This window comes from Drosophila hydei, unplaced genomic scaffold (assembly GCF_003285905.1).
Source record: "Drosophila hydei strain 15085-1641.00,03,60 unplaced genomic scaffold, DhydRS2 tig00008114-arrow-pilon, whole genome shotgun sequence".
In the NCBI taxonomy this organism is placed as follows: Eukaryota; Metazoa; Arthropoda; class Insecta; order Diptera; family Drosophilidae; genus Drosophila; species Drosophila hydei.
In genome coordinates this window covers 10,356,268-10,379,089 of record NW_022045827.1, presented here as the reverse complement: position 1 = coordinate 10,379,089, position 22,822 = coordinate 10,356,268, and the positions used below count along the sequence as shown (strand labels likewise).

General features: G+C 38.7%; 6 protein-coding genes across 8 annotated transcripts; 1 reads left to right on the top strand and 5 right to left on the bottom strand.

Annotated features, from left to right (window-relative positions):
- Positions 1–520: 520 nt before the first annotated feature.
- Positions 521–1,691, bottom strand: LOC111603735. 2 transcript variants are annotated; one of them, XR_002751703.2, is made up of 6 exons: positions 1,557–1,691; positions 1,252–1,490; positions 1,140–1,192; positions 850–1,090; positions 679–788; positions 521–624 (listed from the first exon to the last, which is right to left on the bottom strand). XR_002751703.2 is itself a non-coding variant. In XM_030224449.1 (4 exons), exons 1-4 carry the CDS (start codon positions 1,602–1,604, stop codon positions 1,032–1,034), a joined length of 399 nt encoding a protein of 132 aa, XP_030080309.1. In that variant the 5' UTR covers positions 1,605–1,691; the 3' UTR covers positions 770–1,031. The 2 variants fall into 2 exon arrangements, 1 of the variants encoding a protein (XP_030080309.1); XM_030224449.1 differs by lacking the exon at positions 521–624 and having other exon boundaries at positions 770–1,090.
- Positions 1,692–4,441: 2,750 nt separating this feature from the next.
- LOC111603783 lies at positions 4,442–5,351 on the bottom strand. Of its 2 annotated transcripts, none has more exons than XM_023321538.2 (4): positions 5,150–5,351; positions 4,847–5,079; positions 4,732–4,781; positions 4,442–4,651 (listed from the first exon to the last, which is right to left on the bottom strand). In XM_023321538.2, exons 1-4 carry the CDS (start codon positions 5,222–5,224, stop codon positions 4,608–4,610), a joined length of 402 nt encoding a protein of 133 aa, XP_023177306.1. In that variant the 5' UTR covers positions 5,225–5,351; the 3' UTR covers positions 4,442–4,607. The 2 variants fall into 2 exon arrangements, with proteins under 2 accessions (XP_023177306.1, XP_023177296.1); XM_023321528.2 differs by having other exon boundaries at positions 4,732–4,784; positions 5,150–5,349.
- A 1,907-nt stretch (positions 5,352–7,258) lies between these two features.
- LOC111603795 lies at positions 7,259–7,957 on the bottom strand. Its single transcript, XM_023321547.2, has 2 exons — positions 7,523–7,957; positions 7,259–7,461 (listed from the first exon to the last, which is right to left on the bottom strand). The coding sequence occupies exons 1-2, from the start codon at positions 7,777–7,779 to the stop codon at positions 7,335–7,337; spliced, it is 384 nt and encodes a 127-aa protein (XP_023177315.1). The 5' UTR covers positions 7,780–7,957; the 3' UTR covers positions 7,259–7,334.
- A 1,584-nt stretch (positions 7,958–9,541) lies between these two features.
- On the bottom strand, positions 9,542–10,867 carry LOC111603729 (phospholipase A1 2). Its single transcript, XM_023321443.2, has 2 exons — positions 10,771–10,867; positions 9,542–10,711 (listed from the first exon to the last, which is right to left on the bottom strand). The coding sequence occupies exons 1-2, from the start codon at positions 10,820–10,822 to the stop codon at positions 9,597–9,599; spliced, it is 1,167 nt and encodes a 388-aa protein (XP_023177211.2). The 5' UTR covers positions 10,823–10,867; the 3' UTR covers positions 9,542–9,596.
- Positions 10,868–11,848: 981 nt separating this feature from the next.
- LOC111603636 (lysophospholipid acyltransferase 7) lies at positions 11,849–14,684 on the top strand. The gene is made up of 6 exons (XM_023321309.2): positions 11,849–12,149; positions 12,214–12,340; positions 12,398–12,590; positions 13,334–13,485; positions 13,552–13,928; positions 13,988–14,684. Exons 1-6 carry the CDS (start codon positions 11,938–11,940, stop codon positions 14,394–14,396), a joined length of 1,470 nt encoding a protein of 489 aa, XP_023177077.2. The 5' UTR covers positions 11,849–11,937; the 3' UTR covers positions 14,397–14,684.
- A 1,309-nt stretch (positions 14,685–15,993) lies between these two features.
- Positions 15,994–22,101, bottom strand: LOC111603825 (RING finger and CHY zinc finger domain-containing protein 1). The gene is made up of 5 exons (XM_030224478.1): positions 21,660–22,101; positions 17,833–17,994; positions 17,612–17,770; positions 16,380–16,658; positions 15,994–16,305 (listed from the first exon to the last, which is right to left on the bottom strand). The coding sequence occupies exons 1-5, from the start codon at positions 22,077–22,079 to the stop codon at positions 16,186–16,188; spliced, it is 1,140 nt and encodes a 379-aa protein (XP_030080338.1). The 5' UTR covers positions 22,080–22,101; the 3' UTR covers positions 15,994–16,185.
- Between the last annotated feature and the right edge of the window lie 721 nt (positions 22,102–22,822).

The window sequence follows — 22,822 nt, the reverse complement described above, 5'->3', positions numbered from 1 at the left end:
GAGCGAAGGATGCGCATGGGCTTGGGCCAGATCCTTAAACAGGATATCTAACTATTGTCGTTAGTCTTGAGGCGCTCGTCCAGCTCATCTTTACAATACGCGCACAGCCTTTCCATGCTGTCCGTTGCTCATTTAAGCCAAGCAATTCTCTTGTGCGCGCCCCACGCTTTGCTGAAACATATTTTAAATCGAAAATACATTTATCTGAGGTGCCATAAAACTCAGATAAACATTGACAACTAATAATAATAATTATTAAATTAATATATTGATATTGGAAGTACTACAGAGTGATCTAAAAAGAATTCCCAATAAAGCAAAAACCTTTGCAGACATTTCATTGATACTAAATATTTCCTTAAGCTTTATCTACACCATTATCTTTGCCTACGAGACCACTCAAATGGCAATTCAGCCTTCCTGTCAGTGGAAGATTCTATCTAACACAAATCAGCTAAATATGTCCAGAGTTAGCTTGGCAATTCTCTAGAGAATTGCTAAATGAAAACAGCGATTGAAGTCAGAGTCAACTTATCAAATTATTTTAATACAAGTCATTGATTTGCACAGATGGCAATTTTGAAATAATTCAACAGCTGAATTCGTTTGCAGCCTGGACAGCCCCTGAAAAATAAGATGTTTAAGTGCGAATCTTAGTTGAGCACCATTCATATATACATGAGAAACAATTCCAATTGTCACCTCCATCGGATCAGTTGCCCAAGCTTCCCGCCTATGATCCACTGCACATTTAACCGAAACAAGTCAATTTATACTTCATACGGTTTCTGTTTAATATCAGTTTGAAAATATGCAGAGCTTTTTAAATAGTCATATATATATATAGACCTCAGTGCAGTATACATGTCATACACGCTTCAACCATAGATTCATTCGCCAAAAAAAAGATAAGAACATTTAACATCAAGATCCAAAGATTTAGAATAGTAGTGCGAAATCAGATGCAGCCAGCAGTCGCCTCAAAGAGTGATGGTGACCTCCAAATTCCACAAATAAATACGTTGTTTAAACTAGAAAAAACGATCTCGCGACCGCCGATGCCACATTGAGCGATCATTATTACCCAGACCTGCAGAGGAAGGCAATTATACGAGGTCCGCATGCAGATCTGGACTCACCTGGCAACGAGTTGAACGTATCTCCTCCACCTCTGCGTAATTCAGCAGGAGAACTGCAATGGGGAGGGAGGAAATTATTTGCAACTCGACTCACGGGCGCAGCGCGACTCACTATAGTCCATTTCGGGAACTGTATCGACCATTATTCGCATCATTCCTAATGGAGGAGCGATAACCAGAGTCTCTATAGGGTGCACAATCATCTTGATAGTTCCTCGACCTTTGGGGATACCAATCGTGTAGCCTATTATAATGGGGTGGCTCGTGACAGTCAGTGTACGCCTTCAGATGGTCATCGTCCTCAGGTAGCTCGCAACGATAACCAGTCTGCGCGACATACTGATGGTAGCACTGCACAGCAGATGCCAAAAAGCGTTTAAGACAAAAGTGAACTCAGCAAATAATTGTCGAACTCACATCAATCGCAGTATCATTAATAGGTGCCGCCATTCCGTAGGTCTCCATAATTTTGAAAATTTAAAATAAAAATAATTTGAATTTTTTAGAAAAACGTGTTAAGCCCAAACGTAAGAATAAAAGTGAACTCCCAGAGCACCGAACAAGGCTTGCTCGACTTTTTCAAAATCTTAACTGACTAGATTGCCGAAATTGTTCGATTTGATCTTACTTCGTATACAACTGAGTGTTTGCACTGTAGCTAGAGGCCGTGCATTTGCTTTTATTTATTATTATTATTTATTACGTATTTATTATTATTATTTATCAAGACAAGACGAAGCTAATCTACCACATCTGGGGACAACCAGTCGCCCTTCTAGTCCCATGTTTCTGTCACCCTGATTGCTCCCACTGAATAGCGTTTATACAGCCGTTCAAGTATGATCTTTTTTAGACCTGGTAAATTAGAAATCTGTACTATGATATCTTGGAGCAACTACGAAAAGAAAATAGTTACTTTGCAATTTATTGCGTCTGAGCTGACAGATGTAGCATTCTTGGAGCTCAGGTGTGACATCGTGTGGAAATGACTTCTAGGACAAAACTGCAACTGACACCCGTCAAAGCTCAAGAAGTTGAGACAAATCTGTGCAAGATCCTGGCTCGAACGTTGACTCCCATAAGCACCAGCTTAAGCACTCGCAAGGCTACCCAACTATGATATGAGCTATGTTAGCTGCTCGCAGTCTGGGCACTTATAATATACAATTTTTAAAAACAAGTGAAAAAGCAATGAAACAGCTGAAGAAGAAAAGGATCCGCCATACATTGACCCTCGACTGGGCTTAGGCAAATGCTTCGAGCCTCAAAGAGCTTAGGCAGCCAGTTCAGTTCGACACATCTGACTGAGGTACTGACTAGGCTGACGGTACATAAAGCCCACCCCAAGGTTATTATTGATGATCTAATGTTCTTCCTAGTAATTAAGTAATTCTCTGCAAAGCAAAGCTTCTCATGTGCTTATTCTGTGCAACCAAATTTCTAGCTGAAATTAGAAACATTTTAGTCTAAAATTTTCAATTTGCTAATGATGTGAGCATGTGTGTGTGCATGTGTGTGTGTGTGCGTGTGTGTGAAGTTAACTTTCGCTCTAAGTCCTTGGGCTCAACATGAAAGCAGAAATCCCTCTGTCCAGGTCTTGCCATCCAAGGCGAAAGCTCCGGCACTCTGCACACGTTCCGTGAGGCTGATGAATTTGGACATTTTGTGTGCGCAAAGTCACTTGCTTAAAAGTTATTAGGGATTAAAAGAGTTGCGGCTAAGGACGCAAATGCGCTACGGAATTTGCTTCATTAGAGTGTCGAGTGCCATTGCAAGGGACTTGGACATGTCTATAATGTGTGTGCGTGTGTGCGTGTGTGTGAGTAAGCACCTTTGGGTGAAAGTTTTTGAAAATACTAAAAGGAAATCACTTTGGACGCTCTGCAAAACGAGCCAAAGAAAACGCAGCAGCAGCAAAAACTTTCTGTGCCCAACCGACTGCCTGCCTGACCTCTGACCCCGCTGCATGGTGCTGAAGGATGCGTGAACGATTATGACTGCCTCTGATGATGCCAGCAATGGCATTTTAATGTTGCCCGCTGCAACTTTTGAGACATCTTAATTCCCTTCGAGATAAATCAAAGTGGAGCAGCGGATCAGTGGGCGGGGCCGGCTTAGGGTTTTTCCTATAGAAAACTTGTATTTTTATTTACAGCATTTTTAACTTATGCATTTTTATGAGCTTGAGCTACGTGTGTCCGTTGTGTGTGTGTGTGTGTGTTGTTATCCTTTCATAAATGCGTCCAACGACCAACTGATTTATGCCACCACAAGCTGGCGCTGCTGGCAGCCAATTGCACCACTTGCACCACTTGCAACCCTCTGCAGCCGCTTCCTGACGTCGACAACAAAGTAACAAAACAGCAAACAAAAATTCCAGAAACAACATAAAACCGATTGATTTATTTTGACAATGCTCCATGCAGTGCACACGAAGAGAGACAGAGAGAGAAACGAGAGAGAGAGGGAGAGTCGCAAGAGCGAGTCGGAGGCCAAGTCCGGTTGCCTTTGTTTGCGTCCAGGTCCCATTGCTCGTGTCCCATCGACATGTTCCATTCGCATTTCGGACCGTCCCCCATCCCTCAGCCGTGTTCCGAATGGTCACAAAGCCATCCCACATCACGTGGCGTTGCCTACCGGCTGCAAAAGTTGTCCTCGTTGTCCGTTTGTAAAATATTTTATTTGCACATCTTTCTTATTTTAATCCTTCATTGCATTCTGCTGGCTTCGGGGGCGGCAGGGGTTGGTTGGGTTGCGCCTTGAGCTCCATCCACAGCGCCTGCCAACTGCGTGAGTTTCTATGCTGTGGCAAATGGCCATAAAACACACGTTAATTACCCCCCACAGCAGCTCCAACCTCACTTCTCGAACCCGGAACTCCTATCTCCATAGCGACTCGTCTGATTTCGAATAGCAAAAAAGGCAAAACCAGAAAACGGAAATACCCAAATGGCGAAGATCATATACCCTTGCAGACATGTGGCTTAGCTCTACTTGCCAAAAGTATTTCAAAAATTCTATTCAATATAAAATCTTTAAATTATAGAACCCTTTCTTGGGTACTATATGAAAGATCATCCTTGTCAATATATACAGACAACCTTCGCTTAACCGTTTTTAAGGATCATAGACTAAACTAATCTGGTAAGGCTATAGACTCCATCCACATGAAAGATATAGCTCAGATATATGAATATAATGTATATATCTATACATAAATATATACGCTATCATTACATTAATTTAAATAAATTTTTAATTAATTTTAAATTTTTAAAATTTGAAAATTTTTGACAATTTGGGCGGTAATATGAAAAATGCGCTTAGAATTTTCAACTATTTACATGATCCATTCACTTTTCTAATGAGCAAGTAATATGAAGTCCACTTGTTACTACAAAAATATCTTCTAAGCAATACGCAGCTTATATTTATGAATATTTACAATTGTGACATCGAGTACGTCCTTTACTGCCAAAGGGAGTTGACTGTAACCGACTGACCCATGGGATCTGGAGGAAGAAACAAGGAGAGAAGGGAGGGAGGGAGGTGGAAGTTTAGTTGGGCTTTCATCGTATTTTCAAGCACATACCTCCAGTGTACTCTGGATACTCGCTCTGCTTGTCATATCCCTCGATTGGGCTACTGTGAAGAGACCGGACTTAGGTTTACATAGAGTTCTGTAGATGCAAATTGTGAATACTTACTACAAGCCGTTGCGGGCTCGCCTCTCACGAGCTCTTCGGCTCTCACGCTGCACACACCGATAGGAAAAGGGGTTATTTGACACATGACGATGGCCATAGTTGACGTTAGACATGTTCCCTATTTGATGCTCCATATTCGGCTTAACGCCGCTATCATAAAAATCACTTTGGATTCCACAGCTGCCAATATTCGGAATAGCCGTTTGGTCAAAGCTTTTATTAACGGAATTCATCTAACGGAAAATTCGAAAAGAAAACGAAAAAGAAATTAAAATACTGAAAAAAAACGTCTGCCGAGCTTACTTCGGGATAAAAAAGCTGGGGGAACGGCATTTCAATGCGATAGCCACCGATTTGTGCATTCTCAAAGTAATCCATATTATACAATTACTAGACTGATCCTGGATTATACCGTTAATAAATATCGCCTCTGCCAAAAAAAAAATTTTTAGGTCTAATTTTAGATTGTAGTAAAAGAAAATGTTCTGAACGAATGAAAACTGAAAAACTGAAAAGTCGTAAGACAACTTCGAATGCTTAAATGCCAACTAGATTTGAAAGAAAACACTCTAAGGAGTAATAGTAGTAAATAGTATAGTGTATATGAAGCAGTTATCTTTAGATGAGTTAATGCCTTAAGATGAGGTAATGCCTTAAAGGTAATCGGTTGAAGAGTTATATTCATATATTTAGTCTTAAGTCTTACCTTTTTCAAATCTCTGATGAACGCGTCTTTAGCAACTTCCAGCTAAGACTCCTTTCCCTCTGAATTTTGCAAAGTGCAGAAGGTATCTCATTATAGATCATTACAGATAGTTTGAATTCCGGCCTCAAGCTACGTTAAAAAATCATAAAAATGTGATCGATTATTATCGATGCGTTAGCTAAACAATAAACAATTTGAACTCTGGCTTAAAAACCATACTTAAATGTTCGAATGGGTTATCGCAAAAAGTATGATCAACATATACTGCGTATGGTATATAGGAATATAAATTAACAAATTCAGCTTGTAGCATCTGTGAATATAATGACGGACATGGCGAGATCAACTAAGCTAGTTGTTCCTCGGTCAAGAATTTGTATGCTCTAGGTAGTCTGCTAGGTCTCTTTACTACAACAAACTTGCTGAGAGCCAAGAGTAGTCCAGATTTGACTCAAGATATATAGTAGTAGTAAGAGTTAGCTCATATTCAAATATAACTAATCTATTGTTGCTGTTGCGTTGTTAACTGTTCATAAAGCTTAAGGCATTGAGACAACACATACAATTCCATGTTTATTTTAGAGGCCTACAACTTTGAGTGGTTAGCACAGCTTTATTTGACAACGTATTTAAAATTTGATAGCTCCTTTTTGCAGAGTTATGCTTGCCATTTTATCATTGATAAATGTACATTAAAACAACGCTTGCAAGTAGCTAAAATTTAATAACAAAATAAGAGTTCTGTTTGTCAAACTTACCAAGCTCTTTAGACATTTATTGATACACTTAAACCACATGGCTTAAGTCATCTTTAAGCATAAATGTCAATTAGTTTTTGACCAATAAACATATTGATAGCAAATACATATTTCTTTGTATTATTTATATTATATATTATTATTATTTAAAATTATGATACTTTAAAAACATCTCCTGTATAAGAAGTGAGAGCATATTTATGACGAACGTATATAGATACTTTATTGCAGCAATTTTAAAAGTTTTAAATGAATTGAATTGCAGCTGAATGAGCTTAGCTGTTTATCAGAGACTTCATCATTCATATCTTTAAAGCAAAGTTCCATATAAGACACAGGTTTCAGTCTCAGTTCAACAACATCCATAGCACGCGCCACAACCGCAGGCTGGCTTACAGCAAGGTGGACTATAGATATGGATCAGAGAATTGTTATAGAATCTAGTGAATATTTAGATATATATAAATAAACATACTCATTTAAGCCATTGCGCAGGTGCCGCTCCCTCTCTCGCTTCCTTTCCCGCATGACGTAGCGAAAATTCGCGCTGCTTATGAAAAATTGCGGCGGCGCCGGCACCCTTCCGCATCCATTACACATACTTCAAATATTTTAATTTAGAACTGAAAAGGCCGAAAAAATTTAAAATTTAAGCTCCACTTCCGTAGAGCAGAACTCAAACACTGAGGAAACACAAAACATTTCGTTCACTTCAGGCAGAACAAAGAAAGGGAGAAGCAAGGCAAGGGTGATGATATTTGGAAATATATATTAAATTTATGTAAAATGCAGCTATATGGAGTCTAGAATCAAGACATTCCATAGAAAAGCTACCCAATGAATGGAAATTAAAGTATGAACATTCTCTTTTAAATACTCTAAGGAAGCCACCTCCACGGCTAGGCCACCTCCTAAGGAGCACAATTGCAAAGAACGAAACAATAAATATAACTTTAATCCTGACATCCGAGCACTTTATTTTTACTATAAGTCAAAGATAACAAGAGTCAAATCCAAACGAGGACTAGGAGTAATAGGGATTTCCACCTTGACGGGCCTGACCATACATTTGACCCTCGGCACCGCCAACGCCTGGCAGCGAGTTGTAGTAGTCGCCATTGCCACGACCCGAGCGCTGCTCCGTGGGTGAGCTGCATTGCAGGTTAAGAGATGGGGAAACGTTCATAGTTATATCATTATCGGGCTACTCACTAGAGGCCATTGCGTGAATTCATTTCTCTCAAGACTTTCGTATAACGAAGTGGGCTGCGGTAGCCGGGACCGCCAAAGGAAGCCGAGCCACTCTGGCAGTTTCTGGAATCGTCATAGGACTGCATTCCGCTGCCATAACCGCCACGAGACTGCATGTAATCTTGGCCCATCTCTGGTGAATGGCCGTCAGGGGAAGACATGCCATAACCTTCCATTGACTGGTACTGACCACCGCCATTGCCCTGTCCAAAATCCATATCTCAATTTGTTATTCCGTTATTTTTCCTAATTCGAATTATTTTACAAATTTTTACTGTTCTTTTTCAGTTTTATTGTACAGAAAATTTAAATAAAAAAATTTTGATAAAAACCCCTACAGATCTCTAAACATAAATATTTTTTTGGCTCTATTCTGTCCGAAACGTAATGTACAACTGACTCCAACTTGCTGAACGGAAAGGCGACCTAGCTCCGAATTGATGTCATGGCCAGTTTAATTTAGAACCTTTTCTCGAAATGGGAAACAAGGTTTTTCCTTATAAATGCTCATAACTATCTGCCATGTATGAAGCAGTAAGCCCTCTCAAGGATCTTTCATATAGAAATGTGTAACTCTTTGTGAACTGTTCTTAACTCTCCTCCAATTCAGAAACCAAACTCTTCCGAAAGATCTTTCATATAGAAACAGAAAACTCTTTGGAAACAGCTCTTAACTTTATGAACTCTAGCTAAACATTTTCCAATTATGAGTCCATTTCGTTGGCCATCGCTTAACACATTCGAACGTCTTATCGCCTCAGCCGCAGTGCAAGCGAAAAGTTTTTGTCAAAAAAATTGCCCATAATGGAAATCAAAATGTTGCCATCTAGCGCCAGAGCCTGCAGCCGCCCCCACAGTGGAGCCAATGAATATGCAGAAGGTGCAGTTAGTCGAATAATTAAAATCGAGCTAGTTGCTTGCTTGAGGATTACGTTGGCGCTGGCGCTGGCGCTGCCTCGCAGATACGGCAAACACTTTACGGTCGACAATTAAGTGCGCCTCGTAATCTGTCTGTCGTAATTATGGGCTCCACGGCGTATTTATCTGCTGCAATTAGCGCCGAGCACGAGTCGCGTATATATTTCACAGATCCAAAGATTGAATTGCCCAGACCAATTTGCATGCGCTCCAAATCGCAGCCTGCTCCTAGCCCTAAGGACACCCACTCCAGCACCAGCAGCTGCTCAACTATATGTCTTTAATTAAATTTCGCTCAAGACATTAAAAAAATTGCAATATTTCGCATTGCAAGAGGCAATCGTAAGGGCAGGACACTTTATTGATCAGTCAGGTTTCAGATCAACGCAGACTGCGTTCAGCTAGACAGATAAAAGCTGCGCCAAGTTAGATTGAATGATTGAAGCACTAGCGATTGTCTGACTGACGATTGACTGACTGACTTGCTAGCGATTGACTGAATGAATGACAGATATTGAGTGATAGGCTCACGTACTGATGATTAAATGTGTCCTTAACTAATGATTGCTTGACTGATGTACAGATTGATTGACTCACTTGGCTTACTCATTAAGGCATTGCTTGACTATCTGATTGACACATTTATTCATCAATTGATTCACTTAATTGACGATTAGCTGATTGATCGACTGACGACTATCCAACGATTGTCTGCTTGATTGACGATCTGATTAACTAAGTGATTGACTGACCTCCAACTGACTGATTGACTATATAATTAGCTAATTGACTGACTGAAATTGTCGTACTGATTGACTAACTGATACTGTCTGACTTATTGACTTGCTGACTGATGGACTTATTGACTAATTGATTGACTGACTGATAGACTCTTCAGTGTGTTCATTATTTCTATCTATATATATCATATTGGATAAATAGATGATTTGATAGATAAGAATTGAAATTGTATTCAAGCATATTTCGATTATGCTCAACTTCCTTGATCTTGATTGAACAGTTAAACATAATTTTATTATAAAAGTTATCTATTTGGTCTTTATTTAAACTTAATTACCTAGCAATTGGCAGCTTAATTGGAATTCATTCCACAGCTTCATCTGCCCAGAGCGAAGGGATCGCTAGAGGAGGTCTTCACGTAGAAGATGCCCGCCTTGGGCACAGAGGGCTCCCCGCCCATGCGATGCGATTGTCGCTGGCGCTGGTCACACTGCCACTTGCGACCGTCGCGCTTGCAGGGCGTGCCCCAGAAGCCGCTGGCTGAATTGATGGACTCGGCAAACATTTGATAGGCGCGTATGTGGGAGCAGCCCAGATAGAAGCAGTTGCGCTGATAGAGTCCATAGTTCGGATAGAAGGTGGCGCTGCCCGTGGGCTTGAGGAAGCCAAAGTTGCCGCTGGTGTGCATGGACTCCACATACTTGGCATCGCTGGCATCGATGCGGAACTGAGCACTGCGATGGCGGAACTTGGGTCCAGCCGGGTCCAGGGCGAAGATTGTATTGTACTGCTCCGGCTTGAGATATTTGCCCGCTGCGCCGGCAATCTGAGCGCCCAGTGAGTGACCGATCAAGTAGATGTCATCGTAGCGTGCATTGAACTGGCGATGCAGCTCGCGTGTGAACTGCACGAGCTGGGCACCCATCTCCTCGATTAGCTTCACCACCGAGAAGTAGTTGATGTTGGCCGAACTGGCGCTCCAATCGACCACAATCACATTGTAGTCGCCGTGCTTCAAGTAGGCATTCTTCACGTCCCTGTTGAAGGAGCCACGCGACTGGCTCATCCAGCCGTGCACGATGAGCCGCGTGGGCAGGGAGCTATTGAAGCCGGCATGCCGCCATTTCTGCTCATTGTGGTAGTCCAGCTCACGTCCGCACTCGGGAAACTCGCGCTTGAACAAATAGAATTGCATGCGATGCCGAGGCGTGCCAAAGGGATTCAGGTTGACGGCGATTTTCTTGAGGAACGACAAATCCAGAAAGCTGCCAATGCCGCGCGGCTCGCTCAGATCATTGTCGCACTTATTCCACTCACAATGCTCGGCACCCTCGTACTCGTCCGCCTCCAGTGAGGACAGCAAATCATCGGGCTCTGCTTCGTCAAAGTTGCCGCGACTCTCAAAGTCCAACTCCTCGGGATCGGGCACCAGGTCCATAAACTCGTCCATCTCAGCTTCATAGTTTTCAGCGAGATCGTTATTGCTCTGTGCTGTCATGAGAGAGATCAGGATTAGGGATACTGGCAATTTCCTAAGGTAAACTACTTACCATAGACTGCAGTTAGCAGCAGCAGCGAGACGACTAATGATTGCAAGTTCATATTGGCTCAATCAGCTCTAAATCTGACCTGCTGCACTAGTGTAGCGACTATTAGACTCTGTTGCTTACGATCAGTTCACACGCTTCTTATATATGTTCTATATGGGTGACTGACACTAGCAACTTGTTAATCAAACAGAATCTCAACAGCTTTGCCATTTTCCCCACTGCACAACCTGTAGCCAGACGCAATGATTAGCTATCGACGTTCAAGCGGACTGGCATTGCCCACGGCACGCGTTTCCCACTAGCAACTCTCAGCGTGCATTGACTACCGGTTCTAAATATGTTTATATGTATGCATATAGACACCCATAACTGCTTTGAACTTTTAAGAGTCTCGCTTTGATGACGTATGGGAATTTCTGTAATTGATTTCGGGCGTTTTATATTATATTGTTCAGAGATAAGGCTATGCATTATGCATTACTTTTATTAACTAAATGGCACAGTTGTAATTGAGGTTAAGATTTAGTTCAATAACACATTTAGTCTAGCTTAAAATGGTTTGAACGATGCGTGCCTTTGTTAACGTCTTTAAATTAAATTGTTTTTTTTCCAGAATTCACGTAACTTCCATATTTGTCATCATTATATCGTCATAGTTAATATCTTTAATTGTTATTTAATGAGTAACTGTTTTTTAATGACTACTGTTAACAATTAAATGTTCATTTGATTCTTTCATTATATTCCCAAGTTATTTCTATGGCCAATATATATGGTATAGATCTCACTCAGTTTTAGAAACTTATATAAAAACGTATTAAATAATAAATGCCATAGAAAATAAGCTTTTCGTGGAAAACTGCGCTTAATTTGCTAACTAAGTAAAAAAATAAATCCATGCACATAACATAATAAGAAAATATAGTAATAATAATAATAATTTTTAAATGTGCAAAATCATCAAAAAAGTAACGTATTTTGACATTTTATTTCATATCAGTCAGCTTTGCATCAACACCATTTATGTTTTTGTAATAGGTGGCAGCACCAAAACATATCGATACACTATCGATAGATACTGCATTGTATTGCATGCGTTATTAATAACAAAGATCAAATTGCCTGCTGGGAAGAAAGCCGCAGTCGCGGCTAAAACAAATCAATAAAATGAATGTAGACGACGTAATATACGTATTATGCCTTCTGGCCTGCATTGCTGCTGGTAGCTATGTGCGAAAGGTGCGCGATGAGACGCAACGCAAATACGTATGTTCCATGCTGGGCCTCATTGTCGTTGTTGTTGTCTCGGGCTTCCATAGCCTGCACTGCGCCATTTCCGTCGGCTTGGGCACAGCCAGTGTGCTCTTAGTGCATCCTAGGTAAGTTCACTTTACATCAATTGATTTCTAATATTCATACATTAATATATAATCATAATTCCAGCAACTGCCATGTAATTACTTTTGTTGTAATGTTTGGCTATTTGGTGTTCTTCCGGCTCGTTTATCTCTTCGGTCTGCCTGCTGTGCCTGGGCCAACAAATATGATACAAATGTTACTTACACTCAAGGTTAGTTACATAACAATTATTGACTCAGACATGAGAAGCTACTAACTGTTTGCTCAGGTATCCGGCATTGCATTTGAGAAAACTGCAGCCTGGAAGCGTATTCGAGCTCAAGATGAACGGGTCAACAATGACCAGGATAATGCCAATAGCGATCCCAATCTGAATGTTACAAGCTACGATTTAAGCTTGCAGCAGCTTAGTGCTACGGAGATTGTGCTTTATAGCTTTAATTACGTTGGCGTGCTCACAGGTCAGTGAACAGTTCAAATGAATAATATATGCATGTCTTTCTTAGCACAGTACAAGCTCACAGCTGTACATTATTAGTACCTTCACTGTAGTTGCACATAAATTGGCTAATTTCTATGTATGCAAATGTGTCTTCAACTTGCTTGCCCGCACAATTGAACAAGTTGTCGTTGTGTCAAAGTCCAAGTGTTTGCATTTTTACAGATAGTAAAAATGTTACGGATGGTTATCATTATACGCCAATAATCGTTGTACATATGCTTTGAACGTCTTATCTAAATGCAAACTCAGCATGTGTTTTTATTTATAAATAATAAATGAAAACTGCAACTGAGTTAGGAAAATATGAACATCTTTAAAAGTATTTATAGCAAGTTTAATCTATAATAAATTGCCTATATAGATATTGGTTACATTATAAAATTTATGTGAAACTTTTGGTTTCAAAAATTTTAAGCTTATAAAACTCATATTAATCTATTATAAAATTAAAAAAAAAATAGTCATTTATATATTCATATATTATATTAATGTAACTCTTAAATTACTGCATTGAGTTGACTTCATATACATTTTTATGCCTTGCCGGGTGCCAAACCTTATGAGCTTATAAGCTTCATAAGTTAGACTTTAGGGACTTTAAATTGGTATCAATATTTCTCGTAATGCTATAGTTAAATAACAGACATAAATGTTTTTTCTCTAGTTAAAATTAGTATACATATTTGATATTCTGTCTTACAGGTCCCTATTATCGCTATCGAACATATCGAGATTACTTTCAAATGCCTTTCAAGGATCATGCGCCTTGCGTGCAGGCAACCATCGAGCAACTGAAGGCAGCCGTCTTCTACTGCAGTCTTTATTTGTTGGCCAACTACATGTGGCCACTAGACGTGAGTAATAACAGTAAAAGAAACTATAAGTCATTAATAAATTAAATTAAAATCTATCAAATTCAGTATGCATTGAGCGATGAGTTCTACAATGATCGATCCGTTCTCTATCGGGTGTTGTACGTGTGGCCCACGTTCTTTATTTTCCGCGCACGCATCTACACGGGGCTGACGCTAAGCGAATGTGTCTGTACAATGGCCGGATTTGGAGCGTATCCAGATGATGCGGATACCAACAATGGGGAGGGACCACGAAAGCTGTACCAGGATATGGCAAAGGATCCGGAGAAGCATAGCTATAATTTCACAACAATTGTTAACACACGAGTGCTAGATGTAGAGCGCTGCTGGACTTTCCGTGAAGGCATGAAGCATTGGAATGTCTGCGTGCAATATTGGCTAGCGGTGAATGTGTATAAACTGTTTCCCATCAAGAAATACAGGTGAGTGTCACAAACTCCACAAAGATAATTATAATATTGAATATTGTTGCCAATTTCAGAACGGGTGCCATTTTCCTCTGTTCCGCGTATTGGCATGGCTTCCGGCCTGGACACTATTTCTGCATTATGGGCGCACCTTTCTATGTAATAATGGAGGATACATGGCACAAGCTAGTTCGCAAGGATGCTGTTGGCATGCGTCGCACCGTTATTGATGTTATCTTTTGGATATGCAAGTGGTTTGGCTTCAGCTATCTGGGCACAGCATTCTTGCTATCCTCCTTCGATAGCATTTGGCGCTTCTATAGTTCCGTCTATCACATTGGCTACATCACCTGGGCCCTTCTGGTTATCGTGGGTCTGTACCTCACAAAGCTAAAGAAGTCGGCTGAGCGCAAAGCAAAACGTGCTGCGGATTCCACTGCATCCGCTGGGGATCCCAGCGCAGCCAAACAAAAGGCGCAGTAAGAGATTTCCACAGCTCAGCAGCCAAACACATTTATTCTGCAGTGAAAGACTGCAACTATCCGTGTTCCATTTCTATATAAATTTATAGATTCTTAGTCAAATGTTTATGTACACCATAATGATTTTCTTCTACATCGGTGCAACGAAATTTAAGGAACTAAGCGAGCACCAATGTGGATGCCCAACTAAAATATCGAAAGCAAGAAAAAAGTTTACTTAGCAATATTAGAAAGCCCTATCCTATAAAGTAAATATATTCATAATCTGGACAACAAGCTAAGTCTTGGCCACTATTTAAGATAAAGTTCGTATTTTTTAAACATATGCAGTAAGAATTTCTTTTATGATATATCTCTCGAAGTTTATATTCTCGAGGAATATAGATTTTAAAACTATGATTTTGATTTATTTCTAAACAATTGTGAAAAACAAAAACATCTACTTGTGTGGCTAGATAAGAGAAAATACTTAATGAAAAAGTTAAAATATTCGTAGTCTGCAAACACTATACGAAAACTGTATTTAATGCTGTATACAATTTATATATAAAAAATACAAATAATTAAATATTGTGCATAATGTATAGTTTATGGAAGCAGAGAAGTCTTCTGACAGTTGCAAATATCCAATGTTATTTTTAACCTATTTACAGGTTGAGGGTACCAGAAAGCATAAAAGTAAACTGTATTTTATTCATGTTTTAACTGAAACAATTATAATTTAACCTAAAGAGTTCAAAGTTTCGTTTAAAGTCAGTTTTATTACCTACATATTTTGCTATATCTAAAATAAAATAAAAGAAAATGATTGATGATTGTAGATGATATCAAATTATAGAAAAAAGCTTAATTGACGAACAAGTTCCTGAAGGAGCCATATAGCATTGTAGAAAGATTGGCTGATTGTAAATATAATTCTAAATATTCGAACCATAATACATTATAATGAGCTTTACTATGATGCAATAGTAGAGCTTAAAAAAATAGCAGAAATTAAACTAAAATTTCTTTTCAGTATATAAAACCTTTTACATACAATCGAGGGATTCTATAATTTAAAAAGCTATATGAAAAAGTTACCCAATGTTATTAAGATTTTGTTCATGTACAACTGAAGTCCAAATAGAAGAATAATATGATATATATAGCACTATCTTAAATTTTTCACAGATAACTATAAACATATTCACTGAAGTCCATAAAAAACAATTATATTATTTATATAAAAATTTATTTAAAGATTTCGGAACTATTTTTTGGAAAAGATTATATATTTTAAAATTAAAATACAGGCTTAACTGACTAAAGTCCTTCCTTTCTTCTATATATTTATTGTCAAAACTTAAAAATGTTTTTAATCTTTAACAACAGATTGAGATTGAGATTGATATTGATCTATGCAAATTGGAAAAGGAAAATTCGAGATGTACATAGGATTTGGTAAATACAAGCAAAATATATAATAAAATTCGAGTGTAAATAATTTTTGTATTATCATTTCTTCTACTGAATGCAAATTTACTAAATATCAAAAAATACTAAAACCGCATACAAAATATGTTTCTTGGTTGACTTTGTAAATGTTCTTTTTGTTTTGTTTTTTTTTTTTTTTGTGTTTTTTGTTGTTTAATTTATATTCGATACCAGCTCGAATTTGGTCTAAATTCAATGCGTTTCGATTTCAGTTTCATAAATTTAGTTTCTTCAAATGTGGAGCATGGCAAGAGATTTCCTGTTGCGATTACGACTGAATCCACCCAATAGCGCTGGGGCCGTGGCAAAAGCAAGTGTCAGGCCGTGCTTGGCTCATCGGTGACCAGCGAGAGGCGACGCTTCACATCCTGTGTGGTGTTATAGGCACCGCAATGCACGCACTTGAGCCCAATGAAATGGAATTTGGTTTTAGAAGTCTGCAAGCGAACAGTATACACAATATAGATGTGGTTCAACGTGGAGTAAGATCTTTGGATGCGAGCAGTCCTACCTTGTGGCAATCGTTGCAAAAGATGTGCACACGCTGATTCTCGTACTTGAGCGGAACGGGCATGCGCAGCGCCTGCGCATCCAGATACTCCCACAGCGCCGTCATGTCAATCAGCGACGTTTGGCAGGTGGGGCAGGTGTAGTGACCCGACGCCAGCAGCTGATCGAAGCACATCTTGTGCAGCAAGTGCCCGCAGTCCGGAATGTGGCATGGAATGCGCGAGGTGTGTATATCGCCCAGACAGACGGGGCAATGCGATCGCGAAATGTTTTCGACGCACTGCAAAGTAAAAGCAAACCAAAAGGTATTTCCCCATTTCAAATCGTCAACTCATAAAAACTGAATCGTAAAGGTATATTAATGCTATGCAAATACATGTAACAAACAGATGGAAACGTGTTCAAACATTAAGCACGAACGTCTACCTAAACACATCGATCTCGAAGACTCTAAAAGTTAGAGACATAAAGTTGGAAATATATATTCTTTTGTTTATAAGTATTCCAATTCGTATTCCTTTATTCTTTTTATATATAGATCTAAACTTATCTCGAGTTTGTATCTGGAGTGTTCGTTAGTCGAACAAAATATTGGCAGCTGTCCTGCCCGAGCACATGGGCATCTCTCAGTCGGGGACTCCCATCATAAGCGTTTTTTGATGTCTTTCTCCTAACATAAATTATTATCTTTAATTATTACCGGTTTGATTTTTTATAGCGGTACCTGTTTACCGATTATTCAACTTATAAAATTTGACAATTTATGCCATTAACTGGATGTGGAATCAAGCTCAAAAACCTTTAGCGATTAGGAAACCAGTTTTGGACCATGATTCTGCACAAAGCTCAATAGCCAAGGCTAATGTCTCATCTAATGATCTACAAACTATTTATGCACATATATTCAACTTTGCCATCAGCATCAAGGGTAGCAAAAGGCAAAGTCCGACTCGAATAATTTTATTATTCTAACTCAACTATTTTGTTAAGCTAAACTAACATATATTGGTGGCACCGACTGCGTAATACTTGGGGCCTTTCAATCTATTTCAGATATGCTCACAATATTGAAGTTTTTACGAAAATGAAAAAAATTAAGTACGATTTGAAGTTATGTTTTGCCCACTTACGCTGATCCAAAATACATATTCATTAGGGGATCATCGTCTTTCATATTGATTGTATATGAGTTGACTAAGACGTTCTCCAGTTTATAGTCTGTCTACTACTTACCCTATGTCCATCGATCTTCAGCTGCATGGGCAGACACATGTTGCACACTTCGCAGTGAAAGAAATTGTGAGCGCCGCCAATGCGGCAAATGCCACAGCCATGACAATGATATTGCTGCTTATCCGAATCATCAAACAGATTGCAAATGAGGCAAGTGTACTGGAAGGAACAGCATCTATAAGCAAGTATTCACGGAGGCAGAAAGAGAGCTCAGCACTTACCTTGCCAAAGCGCACGCCGCACTTCTCGCACTGCTCCTGCACCTTCTGCCGCGTATTGCACTCAGAGCAAATGAGTTCCGTTAGAGTCTTACGGTCGAAGTGATGCGACTCGTTCTCATCATGGCAAAAGCGACACTTGTAAAACTTATCGCAACAGGGTGTCTGCAAAATATATATACAGGGTATATTTATTTGCATAAATAATATATTATAAATAAATTTATGTATATATTAGTTAAGTAGCATCTATAGGAAGATATCACAACTTCAATTTATGAATATAGAAAAAATATTAAAAGGTATTGATTTATATTTGAATTTATAATCGATAAATGTGATTTTAATATTAAACTAAAAACTAGAAGAATACTCCGCTGAGAGCTCTATCCATACTCGTTCACAAACTGAAATCTATCTCTATCTCTATCTCTATCTCTATCTCTATCTCTATCTCTATCTCTATCTCTATCTATATCCCTATCTCTATCTCTATCTCTATCTCTATCTCTATCTCTATCTCTATCTCTATCTCTATCTCTATCTCTATCTCTATCTCTATCTCTATCTCTATCTCTATCTCTATCTCTATCTCTATCTCTATCTCTATCTCTATCTCTATCTCTATCTCTATCTCTATCTCTATCTCTATCTCTATCTCTATCTCTATCTCTATCTCTATCTCTATCTCTATCTCTATCTCTATCTCTATCTCTATCTCTATCTCTATCTCTATCTCTATCTCTATCTCTATCTCTATCTCTATCTCTATCCCTACCTCTAGCTCTATCTTTATCCCTATCTCTATTTCTATTGATTTCTTCTATTCAAGCTAAGCGCTCTGAACTTAGTATAAGGATGGTTGGCATATTAAGTGATATTCAATTCGAGTTCGCATTCGAAGCAGGCAACCATGGAAAGCGGAAAGAGAGTTTCGTACGTGAGTACGTGACGAAATGTTCCGAAACGATTTGATTTATTTTGATATCGGATTCGTATTCGACTCGGCTTGGACTATGGCAGTTAGCATTGTCATAAACATTGCAGACGCAACTCAATTTGGCGGGTCATAAACCCTAATTAAATCAAACTGAAACTGAAACTGAATCTGGATTTGAAATCAAAGACAGGCGGCGACGGCGGCGGTGTCTCTGGCCAATTTGTGGCAAAGGCGTCGCTTCATTAGATGCCCGCTAATTTTTTAGCTAAACACGCTCATTTCCTACATAAATGTTTGAAAATCGCCAAAAAAAAAATATATATATATATAAAAAATTTGGACAATAAAAATATTCAGTACATTGCCAAGCTCCCATTGGCAATCTGGTTTCTCGACCTCCAAAACAATTTGACACGCCCCTGTAACTAATCCAATCGGGATGATCATAAGGTTTCTTAATAATTCTGAAAAACTTGACAAGATTTTCAACTCAAAGTTTGGAAAATTTTGCAGTCGAAAAGTATTCGATTACTTTTATCTTAAACACGAACTCATTTAATAATATATTGTATTTAAGAAACACTTCTTCAACTCTAGTTAAGTGAAACAGAATTCCAAAAACTCCAAAATAAATTGAAGAAGAGAATTCTGGGTATATAAGAATGTGACAGCAGAAGGCGTAGCAGATCCCCCACATTACACATATTCTTGATCAGTACGAAAAGCTAAGTCGACCTAGCGAAGTGCATGATATAGATATATATATTTAGTTAACTCATGCCAATAACATATTATTAATCAACAATCCATAGAGTACACAGATCTTAAATATTTCGGATTTTAAGTGCCTCTGCCGACTTTCCACATCTGAGTGACTGAAATCGTGACTGATCAAGGCATATTTTAGTCGGACACTCTCCGCTGAGAACTCTTACTTGTTTTTGTGTTTTAATTTCAATTTCAATTTCCATTTATTCCCAGCTGCTGCTTTGTAGAGCATACAACATTCAACGCATCATTAAAATTCAACTATTTCGTATTCTTGCGTAATTTGTGTAAATAAAAATGAATAAATGGGGGAAAAAAAAAACAAGCTTGCTTTAAAAAGTAAAGTACCTCAAAAGCCGGTTTCTTTGATTTTCCCACAATCATAATTTTTAATTGCGAATCAAATTCTATTGCAATTTATTGTAGAAAGCTTTCAGATCTTTTCGCATCCATTGCAATTGGCAAAATCTTTGCAAACAGTTGAGTTAAGTATGAAAAGGTAATATTTTCATATTTGCTAATTTCAATTTAATACAGTGTAGCTAAAATTTTTAAATCAATCTAAGGAGAAGGTCAACGTTTCTGTTCTTCCAACTGAAAGACTGTAAGTCGATACAAGTCTCTCTGTGTGCCATCCCTTTATTGGGGCGTTGCAATAAAATAAACTAAAGTAAGAGTGCTCTAGTTAGGAGTGGCCGACTAGCAGTTACCCGGATCCCTACCCAATAACTTCTGTTCTAGTTCCACTTTCTTATCTATTTGCAAAACCTCAAGTCTCAGCTAGCTGGATGTGAGAAGCGAAAGTACACAACATAAGGATGGGATGAGAAATCGAGAAACAAATTTATACAAATCTTAAAAATAGAAATTTTATTGACAATTGCTTTAGCCCTTTATTTACGCGCTCGCAGTAACAATATGTGTTAATATTTAATTTAGGCAAACAGCTAAAGGCTCGTAATTTAGACAGCATCAATAGAGGTGCTAAGTGGGCGCTCACTTTCTTAGATACAACTGCAATCGAATTTATTTGGTTGAGCAAGCTAGACGGCAGCAATTACCACCCAAATAAAATATACAGCATGCACTGTTGAAGAGTAGTCGACTAGACAATACCCTGCAATAAACACAAACACCTTTTCGATGGGAGATTCAGCCACTATAAGAGCTACAGAATCGATTGTGCCTTCTACAGAAGTCACAAATCAAGCTAACAGTAATCGATAACTGTCTATGTACACATGTGCTTTGGGGGTATCTATGCTTAGATACATTTAGGCAAGAGTGTGTTTATCAGTTTATTGTTTACATTTAAGTGTGTTTAGATACATCCAAGCAGAAGCATCAGGCACGTTAGGATATTTTTAGTCGTGCATGCTCGACTCTAACTTGCTTGATTCTCATTTTTTTTGTTGCTTTGCTTTTGTTATTCTATTTTATATACTATATATTTTCTTTTGTGTTTGTTGATGTTGTTGTTCACAGACAAACACTAATTCTTCCAATTGAACCCAAATTATGTATCCGCATGAAAAGAAATGTTGACTAAGTGTGTGAGCGAGTGTATTTGCTTGTATCTGTGTGTGTAATGCATAGTGTTTTTCATTTGTAGTCGACTTCAGGAAGATCGAAACGACGATGAAAACCAGAAGCCAACAATGCGATGTGTGGCGCCTCCGTAAATTTGGCCACATGTTGAACGTAAGCAATGATATCTTATTTTAGGTGAAAGGCGAAAATACCGAAAGTATGGCTAATTTTTAGATTTTTAATATTTCACTAATTTAATTGCTAAAATATGAAAATGCACTTGCTTTATTTAAGGCAAAAAGTTATAAATATATATATATATGTGTGTGTGTGTATGTATATATAAAGATATATAGGTATTCGTTTCACGCCTTACGAAATGTTGCTTAATTCAATTAAAGAAGTAATAAATATTTTTTATTATATAATAATAATAAAAAGATAATCAAATCGAAAATGAATTTGAATGTTTTTTTAATTAAGAGACAGACAGAGAAATTATCTGATCAATATCAGAGCTCTATTATATAATATATATTAAATATATATTTATAAAACGTATTAAGTTCTTCTATATCGCTTAGCAACTTACCACAAACATGGCGCGTCGCTTGTAGTGCGTGCAGCCGAAACGTAATGATTCCGGTGTCGTTGGTTGTGTTGCATCAATATTGTTGCACTTGTTGCTATCGTGTGCATATTGTTCATGCTGCTGTCGCTTGATGTGTGCGATCGCAGCAACATCTTCAATGACAATGTTGCTAGCCTCTATGGCCGATTCTACAGGATTTTTGCCGCAACATTTGTTGCTGTCAACAATGTTGCTATCGGCAATGTTGCTGCCATCACATGTGAGAGCCGGCGTTGAATGTGATTTACGTAAATGAACAGTTGCTGACGCTGCTGTTGTTGTTGCTGTGGCAGCCGTAGCTGTGACTGTGACTGAGGCGGCGTTATTGGCAGACGTGGAGCACGACGCAGCAGCACACGATGCCAGTGCCGTTGGCGACATAATCAGCTGTTAAAGCTTTTGTTGTGCCTGCTCTTGCTAATTGTTGCTTTTGTCGCACTATCTCACTTACAGTTGTTGTAGCTAAAATAGCTTTGGTGATTATTATGACGATGATGACGAATGAAGCTGATGATTGTGTTATTGCTGCTGATGGCGTTGTTGTTGTTGCTGCCGACACAGCCTCCAGTGAGGTCGCCAGCGACTGCGACTGCGACGACGACAACGACGACGACGACGACGTTGACGATGAATTTAAATTGAGTTGATTGAGTTCTTCTGTATTGGTAACTGTTTGTACATCAATGTTGCTTTTATTGCTATTGCTATTGCTATTGCTATTGTTGTTTTTGTTGTTGTTGTTGTTATTGTGGTTTTCACTTAGCGATATTCTTCACTTCAATTTGTTGCAGCCACTATTCTGCTCGATGTTATGTTGATGCTGGTTGCAGTAGTCGTCGCTGCCGTTAATTGCTACCATCGACACTGGACTGGGCTTTTCAATTGCTTCAATATTTAAAATGATTTGCCGTTGCCGTTGCGACATCAACTGTGTCTTTGTTCGATTTGGAGCCGTGTCTGGTATATGCCTAGTGTCTCTGTCTTTGGCTCATCAAGCAACAGCCACAACAACAACTACCATCATAGCGTGAGCAACTTTAGCCTTTACTTCTTTGTTTTCAGTCGCGTCTCTTGATATTGTAGCTACTGTTGTTGTTGCTATTTTCAATTCCGTTTTATCGCCA